Genomic DNA, 17097 nt, shown 5'->3' with positions numbered 1-17097 from the left:
ACAACCTCAAACAGTCACACTCCAAACTCCACTATGGGCAAGACCAAAGAGCTGTCAAACGACACCAGAAACAAAATTGTAGACCTGCACCAGGCTGGGAAGACTGAATCTGCAATAGGTAAGCAGCTTGGTTTGAAGAAATCAACTGTGGGAGCAATTATTAGGAAATGGAAGACATACAAGACCACTGATAATCTCCCTCGATCTGGGGCTCCACGCAAGATCTCACCCCGTGGGGTCAAAATGATCACAAGAACGGTGAGCAAAAATCCCAGAACCACACAGGGGAACCTAGTGAATGACCTGCAGAGAGCTGGGACCAAAGTAACAAAGCCTACCATCAGTAACACACTACGCCGCCAGGGACTCAAATCCTGCAGTGGCAGACGTGTCCCCCTACTTAAGCCAGTACATGTCCAGGCCCGTCTGAAGTTTGCTAGAGTGCATTTGGATGATCCAGAAGAGGATTGGGAGAATGTCATATGGTCAGATGAAACCAAAATAGAACTTTTTGGTAAAAACTCAACTCGTCGTGTTTGGAGGACAAAGAATGCTGAGTTGCATCCAAAGAACACCATACCTACTGTGAAGCATGGGGGTGGAAACATCATGCTTTGGGGCTGTTTTCTGCAAAGGGACCAGGACGACTGATCCGTGTAAAGGAAAGAATGAATGGGGCCATGTATCGTGAGATTTTGAGTGAAAACCTCCTTTCATCAGCAAGGGCATTGAAGATGAAACGTGGCTGGGTCTTTCAGCATGACAATGATCCCAAACACACCGCCCGGGCAATGAAGGAGTGGCTTCGTAAGAAGCATTTCAAGGTCCTGGAGTGGCCTAGCCAGTCTCCAGATCTCAACCCCATAGAAAATCTTTGGAGGGAGTTGAAAGTCTGTGTTGCCCAGCGACAGCCCCAAAACATCACTGCTCTAGAGGAGATCTGCATGGAGGAATGGGACAAAATACCAGCAACAGTGTGTGAAAACCTTGTGAAGACTTACAGAAAACATTTGACCTGTGTCATTGCCAACAAAGGGTATATAACAAAGTATTGAGAAACTTTTGTTATTGACCAAATACTTATTTTCCACCATAATTTGCAAATAAATTCATTAAAAATCCTACAATGTGATTTTCTGGATTTTTTTTTCTCATTTTGTCTGTCATAGTTGACGTGTACCTATGATGAAAATTACAGGCCTCTCTCATCTTTTTAAGTGGGAGAACTTGCACAATTGGTGGCTGACTAAATACTTTTTTTCCCCACTGTATTTGTGCATCTTTTTCCAGAAGCTACGGTACCCCCTTGGAGTGATATTCACCACCTTTTATGTTTTGTAGAACTGCAGTTATTTTGTTTACAGTAGCCCAGTGGGCCCCAAACTGTTGGTCGGGACCAACTTGAGGGTCGCGACAGCGATCCAGGTGGATCGCAGGATGTCATTTTTTTGCATTGTTGTTACAAGTAATTTCATTATACAGTCAATTTCTTAAAATTGGTCACAAGAAAATCTATCGTCAGTTAAATGTTTTGAATCAGAGGTTTTTATAAATACATTCTTTACTTATTATTTTGCTCTGGTTATGTTTTCATTGGTGGGTCACGAAGCAAAACGTTTGGGAACCCCTGGCCTATATGACAGTCAACATCTTTCTGCATTTGTGACTGAGAATGTGTAGACCTTTTTGTAACGGTGTGCTGCTCAGTTCTGACCTGTCCCTGTGGTGTACTGAAGCTGCCGCACCGTGTCTTAACCTACCTGAGCTCCTGATGTTGACAATTATGCAGCCTCAGCCCTCTGATTGGCTGCCCTGCGCTGTTGTCGATGCAGCAAGTTTATTTTCATTTCAGACCCTGGGGTTACAGTCTTCTCCCCTGCCTGTCATAGGTCTCTGAGACACACAAGCTCCTCTGCCAGCGCTACTCTAATCCTGTCAACCTTACGAACACACTCATTCTCTCTCTCTCTCTCTAGTGCACACACACACACATCCAAACATGCTCCTCCTCATCAGCCGTCAGCTCCACTGTCCATCAGGACACACTTTGTAGAATTACTGAGTGCATTATCTTCGATCCACTCAGTCCGTTGGCAAGGGCAGAATATTCCTAGCAGCTTGGTTAACTAGCCAAGCTGTTGGACTCTTCCTGGTTTATGGAAGTAGAGAGACAGCAACAGCAGGCAGGCAGACAGGTCCACCACCAGTAGTATCTATCTGCTTTGTAGCCTTGGGTTGGCCTCATTGAACAATCATGGGCTGTTTGTAACATGATTCATGGGAGTGTATGCTGTGTCTGAGGCTTTAATGATGTGTGGAGAGATCAAGTCAAGGCAAATCATCTCTGTATTTCCTCAGGATGATGTAAGTATGGTTCTACTGTAGATCTGAGGGAGCTGATGTTTTTAAGTCAGACAACCAAAGTACAAGTCAGAAAAACCTATTGATCTATATTTTAGATTGAACTTATGATGCAGGGGCAGATATTAGACTTTTAACACCCTGTCAACAGAGAAATGAGAAGAAAGAGGAATAAAACAAACATATACTAAATAAAGGGGAGAGTAAGAAACAGAGTGAGGGAAAGATAATGAATACACGGAATAGGCCTCTTAAGGCTGGAGATGGAGGAGCTGGGAGTGAGAGAGATCGTTGGAGAGAGAGGAGTGTTTTTTTAAGGAGGTGAAGAGAGATGGACAGCAGAGGGACGCTGAGAGAGGAGAGGAGAGGAGAGGAGAGGAGAGAGATGCCAGTCCAGGTCCCTCATCACTCAGTCTTAATGAAGGACAATGTGTTCCTGGCTGCACAGGGCCTATACAGACTGCAGGCTACTGTCCAACCAGACTGTCACACTGCAGTAATCACTGCTCCACAACACAGTTGAATATGGACCAGACCAGTAACTACACTTCTATAGCTGAATACAGATAATGAACTACAATTCTACAGCCAAAGCCTAATCAACTAATCATCAATACTCTTCACATACAGTATGTTATAACTTGTAGATGTATGTCTAAATTCACACCAGTAAACCTTTGCCACATGCACAAATTCAAGTGCAAAAGTAGGGCAGCAAGACAAGTTGTATAACAAAGTTTCCTGTCTAGTGGCACTTTACTTTCTCCACTTAGTTGTATTTCAGTCTTCTTTGGCAATTACGTAGGTTAGTGTTCCATCCATGTGTAGGGTGAATAGGCTGTCACAGATCTATGACCAGTCTCTTGTGACTCAGTCCGTGTCCAGTGAAGAGGGTGACGGTGGTGACAGCCAGTCCCTCGACCTGTGAGAGAGAGCCAGTCCAGTGTGTTAGACAGAAGAGCCCTCTCTCTGCTCTCTGTGGCCCTCAGCAGGAGCCAGGCTGGAGAGGGACTGGTCCTATGGTCCTAATCACTAGTTATCTATCTGACTGCAGCCCAGAACACACAGCAACACACACAGTAGAGGCATAGTCAAGCAGGCCTGCAGTGGAGAATCATTCCAATTATTTCTATGTAAATCCCCAGCGTGGTGAGCACACTGGAGTGTGAAGTCAAGCACGGCAGTCGGAGGTTGGAAACTTTGGCCTCGCTCTCTCAACTTGTGTGCTTAGAGAGAGAGGAGAAAGAGATACATCTCCATGGTGATGCAAGGGAGAGAGAGGGTGGGGAGAATCGGATTGTATAAGTGGCCAGGAGCTGTAATTGTGTTTTTCTGTTTGTGTTTGACCTCCCTGTATATCTCTCTTTTATGTTTCTTCCTCGTTCTCGCTTTCACACTCTCCTTCACAGGGGACTCATTGGTTTCGTCATAAACAGCCTTTCCCTCCTTTCAGACATTAATTGATCCAGGCTCGGAGAAGCAGCCAATCAGACCCAAGACCATTATCTTTCTGGCGTCACCTTCCTATTTGCCACATTGTTTTCAGACATCACAACATGCAATAACGGCACACTTCACTATTGAATAGCACGGAGCATCGTGGAAAATCTGTTTCCAATTTAGTCCAACAATTGTAAAGGTTTATGTAATGTGTGTTTTATAATGGTTGTTTGGTTTCAGGGCCTGAGTAATGCTCAAGGAAAGGGTATACTGGAACATCTCTGTTTATAATGGTATTCTAGAGCAAGGCAAGTCACAATCATGTTTTTCAGACAAAAACAGTGAGGTAAATGTACAGGTGGATCGATTTGTTTTCTCCATCACAATACAAGAACTTGTACGCATCTCTGCCTGTTTGGAGTAAAAACAGTAAATGTATCTCTGAAGTCACTAAGGTCTTCCAACTTAAAACCCAGCCTCTTCATTTGGTGCATAGCCTGCCTCCACCACAATCACAATGGTAACCTCTTCACCCAGCCACTGATGCAAAGTGTCTCCCCTGCCATTCATGAAAGAGTCTGTCTTTTATTTCTCTGTCTCTATTGTAATTAGCTGGGTCTGTTGGGTTGTGCACTACAGTAGCACTACTTTAATGGGAATTACAAGCACTCATTTTTGTTCTAACACACTGTTTTGTTGTTATGGATTATTCAAAAATGTTTGCTGCTTGGCGTTGTGAGATTATATTTACTGGTGACTGAGAGGGTGTGTTGGTTCTCTGTTTCTTTATCTCCCTCTCTTCTTTCACTCTCGGTCTTTTCTTTCGCTCTCGGTCGTTTCTTTCACTTTCTCAGCCCACATTCATTTATTCAGCTTCACCTCACCTGCCCAATAGCTGCTAAGCCCCCTTTTAGGACCAGAGAAAGCCCCCTTTTAGGACCAGAGAAAGCCCCCTGTCTCACATAGGGTCTTCCTAACCTCTAGTACTGTCAAGCTGGCACAAACAGTTGAAGTCGGATGTTTACATACACCTTAGCCAAATACATTTAAACTCAGTTTTTCACAATTTCTGACATTTAATCCTAGTACGAATTCCCTGTCTTAGGTCAGTTAGGATCACCACTTTATTTTAAGAATGTGAAATGTCAGAATAATAGTAGAGAGAATGATTTATTTCAGCTTTTATTTCTTTCATAACATTCCCAGTGGGTCAGAAGTTTACATACATTCAATTAGTATTTGGTAGCATTGCCTTTAAATTGTTTAACTTGGGTCAAACGTGTCGGGTAGCCTTCCACAAGCTTCCCACAATAAGTTGAGTGAATTTTGGCCCATTCCTCCTGACAGAGCTGGTGTAACTGAGTCAGGTTTGTAGGCCTCCTTGCTCGCATACGCTTTTTCAGTTCTGCCCACACATTTTCTATAGGATTGAGGTCAGGGCTTTGTGATGGCCACTCCAATACCTTGACTTTGTTGTCCTTAAGCCATTTTGCCACAACTTTGGAAGTATGCTTGGGGTCATTGTCCATTTGGAAGACCCATTTGCGACCAAGCTTTAAAATCCTGACTGATGTCTTGAGATGTTGCTTCAATATATCCACATAATTTCCCTTCCTCATGATGCCATCTATTTTGTGAAGTGCACCAGTCCCTCCTGCAGCAAAGCACCCCCACAGCATGATGCTACCACCCCCGTGCTTCACGGTTGGGATGGTGTTCTTCGACTTGCAAGCCTACCCCCTTTTTCCTCCAAACATAACGATGGTCATTATGGCCAAATAGTTATATTTTTATTTCATCAGACCAGAGGACATTTCTCCAAAAAGCACGATCTTTGTCCCCATGTGCAGTTACAAACCGTAGTCTGCCTTTTTATGGCGGTTTTGGAGCAGTGGCTTCTTCCTTGCTGAGCGGCCTTTCAGGTTATGTCGATATAGGACTCGTTTTACTGTGGATATAGATATTTTTGTACCTGTTTCCTCCAGCATCTTCACAAGGTCCTTTACTGTTGTTCTGGGATTGATTTGCACTTTTCGCACCAAAGTACGTTCATCTCTAGGAGACAGAACGCGTCTCCTTCCTGAGCGGTATGACGGCTGCGTGGTCCCATGGTGTTTATACTTGCATACTATTGTTTGTACAGATGAACGTGGTACCTTCAGGCGTTTGGAAATTGCTCCCAAGGATGAACCAGACTTTTTTCTGAGGGCTTGGCTGATTTCTTTTGATTTTCCCATGATGTCAAGCAAAGAGGCACTGAGTTTGAAGGTAGGCCTTGAAATACATCCACAGGTACACCTCCAATTGACTCAAATGATGTCAATTAGCCTATCAGAAGCTGCTAAAGCCATGACATCATTTTCTGGAATTTTCCAAGCTGCTTAAAGGCACAGTCAACTTAGTGTATGTAAACTTCTGACCCACTGGAATTTTGATACAGTGAATTATAAGTGAAATAATCTGTCTGTAAACAATTGTTGGAAAAATTACTTGTGTCATGCACAAAGTAGATGTCCTAACCGACTTGCCAAAACTATAGTTTGTTAACAAGAAATTTGTGGAGTGGTTGAAAAACAAGTTTTAATGACTCCAACCTAAGTGTATGTAAACTTCCGACTTCAACTGTATAGTGCATTCAGAAATTATTCAGACCCCTTCCCTTTTTCCACATTTTGTTACGTTACAGCCTTAATCTAAAATGGATTAAATAAAAATTTTCGCTCATGACGAAGTGAAAACAGGTTTTTAGAAATGTTTGCAAATATATATATATTTTTAACAACAGAAATACCTTATTTACATAAGTATTCAGACCCTTTGCTATGAGATTCGAAATTGAGCTCAGGTGCATCCTGTTTCCATTGATCATCCTTGAGATGTTTCTACAACTTGATTGGAGTCCACCTGTGGTAAATTCAATTGATTGGACATGATTTGGAAGGCTGTCTATATAAGGTCCCACAGTTGACAGTGCATGTCAGAGCAAAAACCAAGCCACGAGGTCGAAGGAATTGTCCGTAGAGCTCCGAGACAGGATTGTGTCGAGGCACAGATCTGGGGAAGGGTACCAAAAACTTTCTGCAGCATTGAAGGTCCCCAAGAACACATGGCCTCCATCATTCTTAAATGGAAGAGGTTTAGAGCCACCAAGACTATCGGGCGAGAAGGGCCTTGGTCAGGGAGGTGACCGAAAACCCAATGGTCACTTTGACAGAGCTCCAGAGTTCCTCTGTGGAGATAGGAGAACCTTCCAGAAGGACAACCATCTCTGCAGCACTCCACCAATCAGGCCTTTATAGTAGATTGACCAGATGGAAGCCACTCCTCAGTAAAATACACATGACAGCCCGCTTGGAGTTTGCCAAAAGGCACCTAAAGGACACTGACCATGAGAAACAAGATTCTCTGGTCTGATGAAACCAAGATTGAACTCTTTGGCCTGAATGCCAAGCGTCACATCTGGAGGAAACCTGGCACCATCCCTACGGTGAAGCATGGTGGTGGCAGCCTCATGCTGTGGGGATGTTTTTCAGCGGCAGGGACTGGGAGACTAGTCAGGATCGAGGGAAAGATGAACAGAGCAAAGTACAGCGAGATCTTTGACGAAAACCTACTCCAGAGCGCTCAGGATCTCAGACTGGGGCAAGGCTTCACCTTCCAACAGAACAACAACCCTAAGCACACAGCCAAAACAACGCAGGAGTGGCTTTGGGACAAGTCTCTGAATGTCCTTGAGTTGCCCAGCCAGAGCCCGGACTTGAACTCGATCTATAATCTCTGGAGAGACCTGAAAATAGCTGTGCAGCGACGCTCCCCATCCAACCTGACAGAGCTTGAGAGGATCTGCAGAGAATAATGGGAGAAACTCCCCAAATACAGGTGTGCCAAGCTTGTAACGTCATACTCAAGAAGACTCGAGGCTGTAATCGCTGCCAAAGGTGCTTCAACAAAGTACTGAGTAAAGTACTTTTGCAAAAAAATCTGTTTTTGCTTTGATGAGGGAAAAAAACAATTTAATCAATTTTAGAATAAGGCTGTAACGTAACAAAATATGGAAAAAGTCAAGGGTCTGAATACTTTCCGAATGCACTTGACGATTGATGAAGCTATATCACACCTCTTGAGTAGTTTCTACCACAGTACGGCATAGTGCTCTAGCGTTAACAGTGATGCGTTAAACATTGTCTTGCTCGACCCCTTCCCCTCTCTCTCGCTTTCACTTTTCTATCCTCCACCTCTTTTGTTGTTTCGCTGAGTGCTATCAAACAGCACATCAAGATGAATCCAAAGCCACCATTTTGGGCTTTCATCAGCGCTGTGGCCCAGGCGGCACCGTCAACACAAAGCTTTCAAACGTCCATCAGTGGAGGGATGGGGGGATGGGGGATGGAGGGATGGAGGGAGGACACAATGGACTCCAGGGGTGCTGGCTGACCTTTCCACAGAGCCTCTCCTCTTGCGCCACCAGCCTCTCTCTCTCTGTTTCTCTCTCTCTGTCACTCTCTGTTGCTCTTTGTGATAGACCAGATCATAACACAGGTCCAGGGCCCACGTATTTTGGAGTTGAAAGCCACCTCAAACGCTGAACAATCGGCACACTTTGGCTTTTCTGTAGTGCATTTCATAGAACGCCTGTGCCTAGGAATGGGCCCTGTTCTATCCCCGTGGGTGAAAGGCTGTGTAAGGCCCCCAGCTGAGATAAATGTACAGCCTGCCTGGCTGTCTGGGGGGTTCGATTGGCTTTGTTAAACAAGGCCAAACTACATAACCAAACTAAAGCAGCAAACGCCTGGCCGCTCTGCATCCACCTGGCCACTTTGGCTCACTTGCACTCACGTCACAATGCAATCCAATTTCCTCTTTGTACACTAAAATAATTTCTCCCTTTTTATAAAATGTTTTAATAAAATAAACGTGTTGGGGTTGTTGTTTGTGCCATCCTGACTTCCCCACTCAAAGCCGGGTTGATGTGCACAATTTCATGTGCAGCTTCAAAGCAATTGATCCCTCTCCTCGTCAATACAATCATCAGAAATAATACATGGAAAATAATAAATAATACATCAGGAGCTAGGAGCAGCTTCTTCTCCACACAGGAAAGCTCTTAGTGGAAAACAGGCAGTCACTTCACATCTCTGAAAACAAAATCCTTGCCTGCTTGCCTCACTCTGTGGCAGAGTGGGGGTTATCGCCCAGGAATTCCAATTGCCTGCCAGTCATCAGATAAGATGGATTTCCAATTGAGCTGAGCCTGAGCCATGGAGAAGGGACCGAGTGCTCGGTCCCTTTCCTTTATGCCCCAAAACTATCTGAGCAGAAAATAAATGCCATTGCCACTGCCATGGAGGAGTCAGGCTAGTATAACTAGCCTCTCAGATGGAATGTTGTCACCAGATGGTTGAGATGTGTTCCTGACATACAGCATAAATTCACTTTCCATACATTAAGAATGGAAGTTACAAAATACATTGCTGGACAAGTAATTGTTTATTTTTAAGTGATAAAGATGAAAGAAAAGAAGAGTCCAATCATCAATAATGCTTGTGTACAATACAGACACTCCTTTTCATTCTCTATCTTACTTCAGCTAGGTAGATGGCTCTGTCTGGACACGCAGGTTAGCCTTTTTCATCATGAAATCTCTGCAGAGTGGTCACTAGCTGGCCACAAAGTCATACAATCTGATTTTACATCTAGCTTTAACCCTAACCTTAACCACACTGCTAACCTTAATGCCTAACCCTAACCATAAATTAAGACCAAAAAACACATTTTTGTTTTCAGAAACTTTTACAATATAGCCAATTTTGACTTTGCAGCTGGCCTATCCAAGGGGACACAGAACAGCATCAGACAGATTGACGTCACTCCCAGACAGTCACAGAGGTCATAGTTCGCTGTAGCTCAGCTGGTAGAGCACGGCGCTTGTAACGCCAAGGTAGTGGGTTCGATCACCGGGACCACCCATACACAAAAATGTATGCACGCATGACTGTAAGTCGCTTTGGATAAAAAGCGTCTGCTAAATGGCATATTTTTTTTTATATTCTCCTCTGGTTTGACCTCACATCACCGTGGTGATTATTTAGAGGTCAGCGGTCAACATGCTGCAGTCTGACCCAAGTGGTCAGAGCTTCCTGCTGAGGAAACCCTCTTAGCTAATCAAGACTGACCCTACAACAGCTCAAACACTACTGTAGCTCCTACGAGAGCTATAGGAGAACCTATTACATTTTCAAAGGTGTGTGTATGTTTGTCTGTAAGTGTGTGTAACGGTATTGTCTTGACTCTGACTGGGGTTAGAGTTAGTCAATAGATATTTACATTACATTTTAGTCATTTAGCAGACGCTCTTATCCAGAGCGACTTACAGTTAGTGAATACATCTTTTTTTATACTGGCCCCCCGTGGGAATCGAACCCACAACCCTGGCGTTGCAAACGCCATGCTCTATCAACTGAGCTACATCCCTGCCGGCCATTCCCTCCCCTACCCTGGACGACGCTGGGCCAATTGTGCGCCGCCCATGAGTCTCCCGGTCGCGGCCGGCTGCGACAGAGCCTGGATTCGAACCAGGATCTCTAGTGGCACAGTTAGCACTGCGATGCAGTGCCTTAGACCACTGCGCCACTCAGGTAAAGTGAAACAAGTACGCACTTGCAGAGCATGTATTCACACTGTGTGAACTTAATTGGCAAGCTCTGCAAGTCTCTCCCTGACACACACACACACACTCACTTTCCCTGCAGGTGGAGGCGTTGGTATGTGGCGAGCAGCCACGTCCCTCACACTGTGCTCTGATGGGATGTGTTGTGGTCTTGGTCATGACGTAAGTCGTATTGATTCTGCTGCTCTCTGATTGGCTGTTTGTCTCGGCAGGCTTCTCAGTGTGCACTAACCTCACACTGCAGGTCAATATCTCATCCTGGATCCTGCCTGGCCTGCCAAGGTTCCGAGCATTGTTCCACATGGACGTGGACCTCGGTAACATGCCATTTGTTCCTGCCCCCTCTGCAGCAGCACTTTGCTGTCCATGCTTGGCCCTGTCGGTCAGTTGAGTCTGGATGCTTTGAGCTCTGGCCAAATGAATACATGAGGATGCAGGGAGTGCTCTATGAATCACCTGAAACCAATATGTACACCAAATCTAGTTATGATGCCGTCAGAGTCTTCTGTTCAACGTCTAGTTTTGATTTGCATTTGGTTGAGTTGTCAAACTAGTGTGAATTCAACGTGAAATCAACCAAAATGTCACCATGTCATTGGATTTAGGTTAAAAGTTGGGTGAAAAAATGACTAAATTCCATTATGTTGATTTACATTTTTTTAAACCAATCATTTTCCCACGTTAATTCAACGTCATCACATAGATGTATTTTTAAAATGATTTGGAAACAACATTGATTTAACCAGTTTTTGCCCAGTGGGTACATTCTAGAAACGTTTTTAAAGACTAAGGTCCCGTGTAGCTCAGTAGCTCAGTTGGTAGAGCATGGCGCTTGCAACACCAGGGTTGTGGGTTCGATTCCCACGGGGGGCCAGTATGAAAATGTATGCACTGACTAACTGTAAGTCGCTCTGGATAAGAGCGTCTGCTAAAATGACTAAAATGTAAAAATGTAAGGCAATCACTGACAAGCTAATGATGAATCTTTCCCAATTTCTTTCCATTTTCTTTGATTCTTTCTCTGAATGAATGGACAAACTGTGGCTGTACAGTACGTTGCTTTGTTGTTGTCAGAGATGGAGAGGTATTCTCCGTCTGTTGTCAGAGATGGAGAGGTCTTCTCCGTCAGTAATGTATGAGTACTCTCTATGAAAGTGCCAGTGGTTCTGCCCCACCGAGAGAATCACTACAATTACCTGTCCTGACCATAGACATCATTCCTGCTGACTTTTGGTGGGTGCTGATTAGAAGAGGGACTCCTCCCCCTATTCACACCCCTGACCTTAGCATCACAGCACTAAGGTCAGGGGGCGGGGCAGACCTCAAATTTTCTAATGGACAGGTCTGACAGAGGAGCGGAAATCATGGTGCTCACCTTACAAGATCAGGGGCTTGGTAGACATTTTGTTAAGAATTGAACTGAAGTGAGTCTGAAGAAGTGTGTGTTGTTGGGCTGGGTATTGATCTGTATTGATCTGAAGTATTGGTGATTTGACATCGTCCTCTCCTTGTTTTCAGAACCTGCTGGTAAACCATGGATGAAGAGCAGTGGAAAAGGCTGAATGAAGCTCATGTCCAGGAACAGTTTTACTGCAGCACAAGACTGGCACTTCCAAACTTCTCGCTGATTCATATTTAGGGGCAAAGTGCTGCTTTGGTGTTAGCATAATGCCTTTTATACATTGTTGTAATCATTTTATCTTAATTTTGAAGTTGCACTAAGTAGACGCTACTGTACATTTTACAGGGTAAAATAGATATTTGAGGACTGACTGACTGAAGATGGTTTTAAGTTGTATTTGGTTTTGTATTTTTTTAACGATATACTCAGGACATCCTGACCATTAATTTATCAGGGTTATATCATATCCATTCCATTATTTCATTAATTAAACCATATCCCTATGCTGATGTCTGTCTGATTCTTGGTTTGGCTATAGCTATACCTGTATAGTACTTGTAAGTGACTATATTGAACCACTTTCTTCTGTTTCTTTGTAAAACTGATAGAAAGCAACACATTTCTTCATGGTGATTCATTCTCTTTTCTCTTTCTTGGCATTTATTCTCATTCTGTTTCTTGGCGTTTATTCATAGAGAAAACATGTAAAATCATGATAGATGTGTTGCGGGGTTGCCATGGCAACGTGAGGGTGGGTAGTAGATGATAATCCTGGTGTGTGTTGGAGAGACTAGCTCATACAGGTGTTTCAGCTGCCTGGAAGCATGTTATCCAGCCCACCAGAGATTCTCTCCTCTCTATTCAAAGGAAAAACATCAAGGCAGTTTAATTTTGGTATGACAGAGATGAGAAGTGGACAAGAAGAAGTGGTGTTACACCTCACCAGTGGTTTAAACAACTGTGGAAAGTCTGCCTCAACTACAGAAGCTCCCAGTTGGCTGTCATCACAAAGATCAAGTGGTGTTTCCTATTGGCCTAATTCATTAAAGCACAGCTAAGAGTCTGTACTGCTAGGAGAGGAGGCTGTGGCTGTGATTGATCTCAGAGCAGGGTGCTGTTCATGTCAAGCTGCGGTGACAGAGAATTTGTAGCCTGACATGCAGGGGTGGATGGGTGTAGAACAGACGCAGCACAGGATGAATGAGCCTCAATTATCTTTCTGCCATGCATCTCTTATGAGGAGCGCTGCTTTTCATAATAAGGTTCTCAATCAGAGTGCTGTGAGGAGAGACAGGGTAGAGCGACCTCACACACAACCATGGAGAGAGAGGATCTAAGGCCACCATAATAACCTAGTGACAACAGTAGTACTATCGTCTTGGACACCCCCACATGTGCCCCTGACATTTTGAGGATGATAACCCTTTGGGCAAACGATGTGGGAGGTGGTGGTGGGCTGCTCTGGGCTATGTTATTAGAGGAGCACTGGCTTATTCAGTCAAATCACTGGGGCTCAACAATGGGGCTGCCGGGAGGAGGTGTCCACAGAGGCTAGGCACACTGATATATACACACAGCCAGCTGACATTTATCCTCAAATACCAGGCTACACAGATCCCCCGGTTCACTTATTAGCTCTTCTTCTTCCCCTTGCTCTGTGTAAAGAGGATAATAATTAGAGCAGTGTGTAGGTTCGGACGGTCAGATATCAGCTTTATTGCTTTTTTCATTCTGCTCGAGTCATCGCATGTCAAGTGGTGTAAGTAAGGAACACCATCCCTCATGACCCCCCCATGAGCATGCACACACAGTCACACACAAGCGCACACCCTCTCAATCAACAAAATAATAATAATATGCCATTTAGCAGACGCTTTTATCCAAAGCGACTTACAGTCATGCGTGCATACATTTTTTTTTGTGTATGGGTGGTCCCGGGGATCGAACCCACTACCTTGGCGTTACAAGCGCCGCTGCATACTATATGATGTTATATCATTTAAACTCTCCTAACCCTCAATCTCAACTGATCAGACAAAGAATGTTCAGGACACATTCTGACTTTGAACGCTGCTTTGGAACTATTTTCCTGAGTAAAACTTGAAGGAATTCTAAGTGTTTTTTAGCTAGAGAGTAATTTCATATGAAAAGCAACTTTACAGTAGTGAGAGACCACCTAATTGGTCTCAACACATGGAAATGCAGCATTATAGGAAGCTGCTGGCGGGCAATCTAAATAAAAGATGACGTGATGCGGTCACATAGAAGTTTCCATGGTAACCGCTGCCTGAATATCTTGAGAGATGAGCTTTAAGGCACCAGGTTAGAAAATGACATCCTCGGCATTCAAATGCGTCTTCTGTTGATCCCATGTCTCAACCAATTACCACAGGAGCTATCGCTGCAGACGTGTTCCATTCAGCCTGCTGAAAGCCTCCTTTCAAATGTGAACACGTACACTTAACACCCACGGATGCATCTCAGGAAGCACAGTACGACACTGCGAAGCACGTTAATTTCATATCCATTCATATTCATTTAATATCCATTCCATTTTATGTCCACAAATAGTCTCATGCTGTTGCACATGGGACTAACAGAGTGTGACTTTTGGAAATAGGCTTGTTCATAACTAAGTTATACACTGAGCATACAAAACATTAGGAACACCTGCTCTTTCCATGACATAGCGAGACCAGGTGAAAGCTATGATCCCTTATTGATGTCACTTGTTAAATCCACTTCAATCAATGTAGATGAAGGGGAGGAGACAGGTTAAAGAAGGATTTTTAAGCCTTGAGACTCAATATTAGGAAGGTGTTCCTAATGTTTTGTAAACTCGGTGTATATACATTATTTAAGGCATAAACACATTATAGTGATATGGAAATTGTACTGAAAGCATTTGATTGAATTCCCTTGCATGACAACTTGTAAGTGTGATGGAATGGTGATAGTTGGGGATGGGGGTTTCTGCAGAGTCTGCTTGCATTCACAGGTCTACTTAACACCTATTATCCTTCATACACCACTGGCTTCATCTCTTCTCTACCTACATTTAGAACCCATTTAGCATATCATGCTGTAGAGATCCTCACACCTGAAGAGCTGGGAAGAGGGTGAAATAATGACACATGAAGCTACAGTATGTAAGGCTCAAAGTACAGGACAATTACTTTATACATGCCTGGTAAATGTCATGGACTGAACAGGGACCACCAACTGTTTCTACCACCAACCCACTCTCCCGTCCCATGCTGCAGTGTAGACTAACATCTCTCTCAGTAGTCTCCAAACAGTGGGTCTCCCTCCTCCCAGGCTGCTCCATAAGCCAGCTCACTAGGAGAGCAGTACTCTGACAATGGTCCTTAATTAGAGCGTGCCTCTGTCTGACAGCTTCTGTTCTGCTCCAGCATGTCCCGCTCTACATAACAGCTCCACACAATCCCTGCTACCAGCTTCACAGCCGCTTCACGGCTAATTCAATCCACTCCCATTTTAGCCCCAGTGGTTAATGCAGAGCGGAACCAGTCCTATTCTAATTGAATAAGACCTGGTTAGTCCGCCTCTCCTCGCCCAGCCTAGATCAGGGATTTCTAAGGAAGAAAGGCAGTGATTGGGGAGAATGCTGACACACTGGTTGGAATTAGTAGTTTCTCATCACCAAGGGTAGAGAGAGACCTCATGTTTGCTATGGTTGTGATACCTTCTACAGGGGTTCCCAAACTTTTTCACTCGGGAACTGAGGAACTGATGATGCACTACCCAATTTCGAAATGGCACCTTGTGCATTCTACTATTACAACTTTCAAGAGTAAGTTTAAAGCCGGACTGAGTTCCTTTAAAAAATATATACAGTACCAGTCAAAAGTTTGGACACACCTACTCATTCAAGGGTTTTTCTTTATTTGTACTATTTGCTACATTGTAGAATAATAATGAAGACATCAAAACTATGAAATAACACTTATGGAATCATGTATTAACCAGAAAAGTGTTAAACAAATCAAAATATATTTTATATTTGAGATTCTTCAAATAGCCACCCTTTGCCTTGATGACAGATTTGCACACTCTTGGCATTCTCTCAACCAGCTTCACCTGGAATGCTTTTCCAACAGTCTTGAAGGAGTTCCCACATATGCTGAGCACTTGTTGGCTGCTTTTCCTTCACTCTGCGGTCTGACTCATCCCAAACCATCTCAATTTGGTTGAGGTCGGGGGATTGTGGAGGCCAGGTCATCTGATGCAGCACTCCATCACTCTCCTTCTTGGTAAAATAGCCCTTACACAGCCTGGAGGTGTGTTGGGTCATTGTCCTGTTGAAAAACAAATGATAGTCCCACTAAGCCCAAACCAGATGGGATGGCGTATTGCTGCAGAATGCTGTGGTAGCCATGCTGGTTAAGTGTGCCTTGAATTCTAAATAAATCACAGACAGTGTCACCAGCAAAGCACCCCCACACCATAACACCTCCTCTTCCATGCTTTACGGTAGGAACTACACATGCGGAGATCATCCGTTCACCCACACCGCAAAGACACGGCGGTTGGAACCAAAAATCTCCAATTTGGACTCCAGACCAAAGGACACATTTCCAACGGTCTAATGTCCATTGCTCGTGTTTCTTGGCCCAAGCAAGTCTCTTCTTATTATTGGTGTCCTTTAGTAGTGGTTTCTTTGCAGCAGTTCGACCATGAAGGCCTGATTCACACAGTCTCCTCTGAACAGTTGATGTTGAGATGTGTCTGTTACTTGAACTCTGTGAAGCATTTATTTTGGCTGCAATTTCTGAGGCTGGTAACTCTAATGAACTTATCCTCTGCAGCAGAGGTAACTCTGGGTCTTCCATTCCTGTGACGGTCCTCATGAGAGCCAGTTTCATCATAGCGCTTGTTGGTTTTTGCGACTGCACTTGAAGAAACTTTAAAAGTTCTTGAAATGTTCCGTATTGACTGACCTTCATGTCTTAAAGTAATGTTTCGCTTTGCTTATTTGAGCTGTTCTTGACATAATATGGATTTGGTCTTTTACCAAATAGGGCTATCTTCTGTATACCCCCCTACCTTGTCACAACACAACTGATTGGCTCAAACGCATTAAGAAGGAAAGAAATTCCACAAATTAACTTTTAAGAAGACACACCTGTTAATTGAAAAGCATTCCACGTGACTACCTCATGATGCTGGTTGAGAGAATGCCAAGAGTGTGCAAAGCTGTCATCAA

The 17097-nt window shown here is 44.0% G+C and overlaps 1 protein-coding gene across 1 annotated transcript in view; it reads left to right on the top strand.

Moving 5' to 3' along the window:
* The window catches only part of LOC311148057 (MICOS complex subunit mic25a-like), a 62845-nt gene extending 50466 nt beyond the window's left edge, over positions 1–12379 (top strand). Inside the window, exon 8 of the mRNA XM_084184952.1 lies at positions 11987–12379. Within this exon, the coding sequence (XP_084041078.1) occupies positions 11987–12010 (24 nt within the window). The 3' untranslated portion in view covers positions 12011–12379. The remainder of the gene's footprint in view (positions 1–11986) is intronic.
* Positions 12380–17097: the final 4718 nt, after the last annotated feature.

Source organism: Coregonus lavaretus (genome assembly GCF_964263955.1).
Source record: "Coregonus lavaretus genome assembly, chromosome: 20".
NCBI classification, from domain to species: Eukaryota; Metazoa; Chordata; class Actinopteri; order Salmoniformes; family Salmonidae; genus Coregonus; species Coregonus lavaretus.
This window is presented reverse-complemented; position numbering and strand designations above follow the sequence as displayed.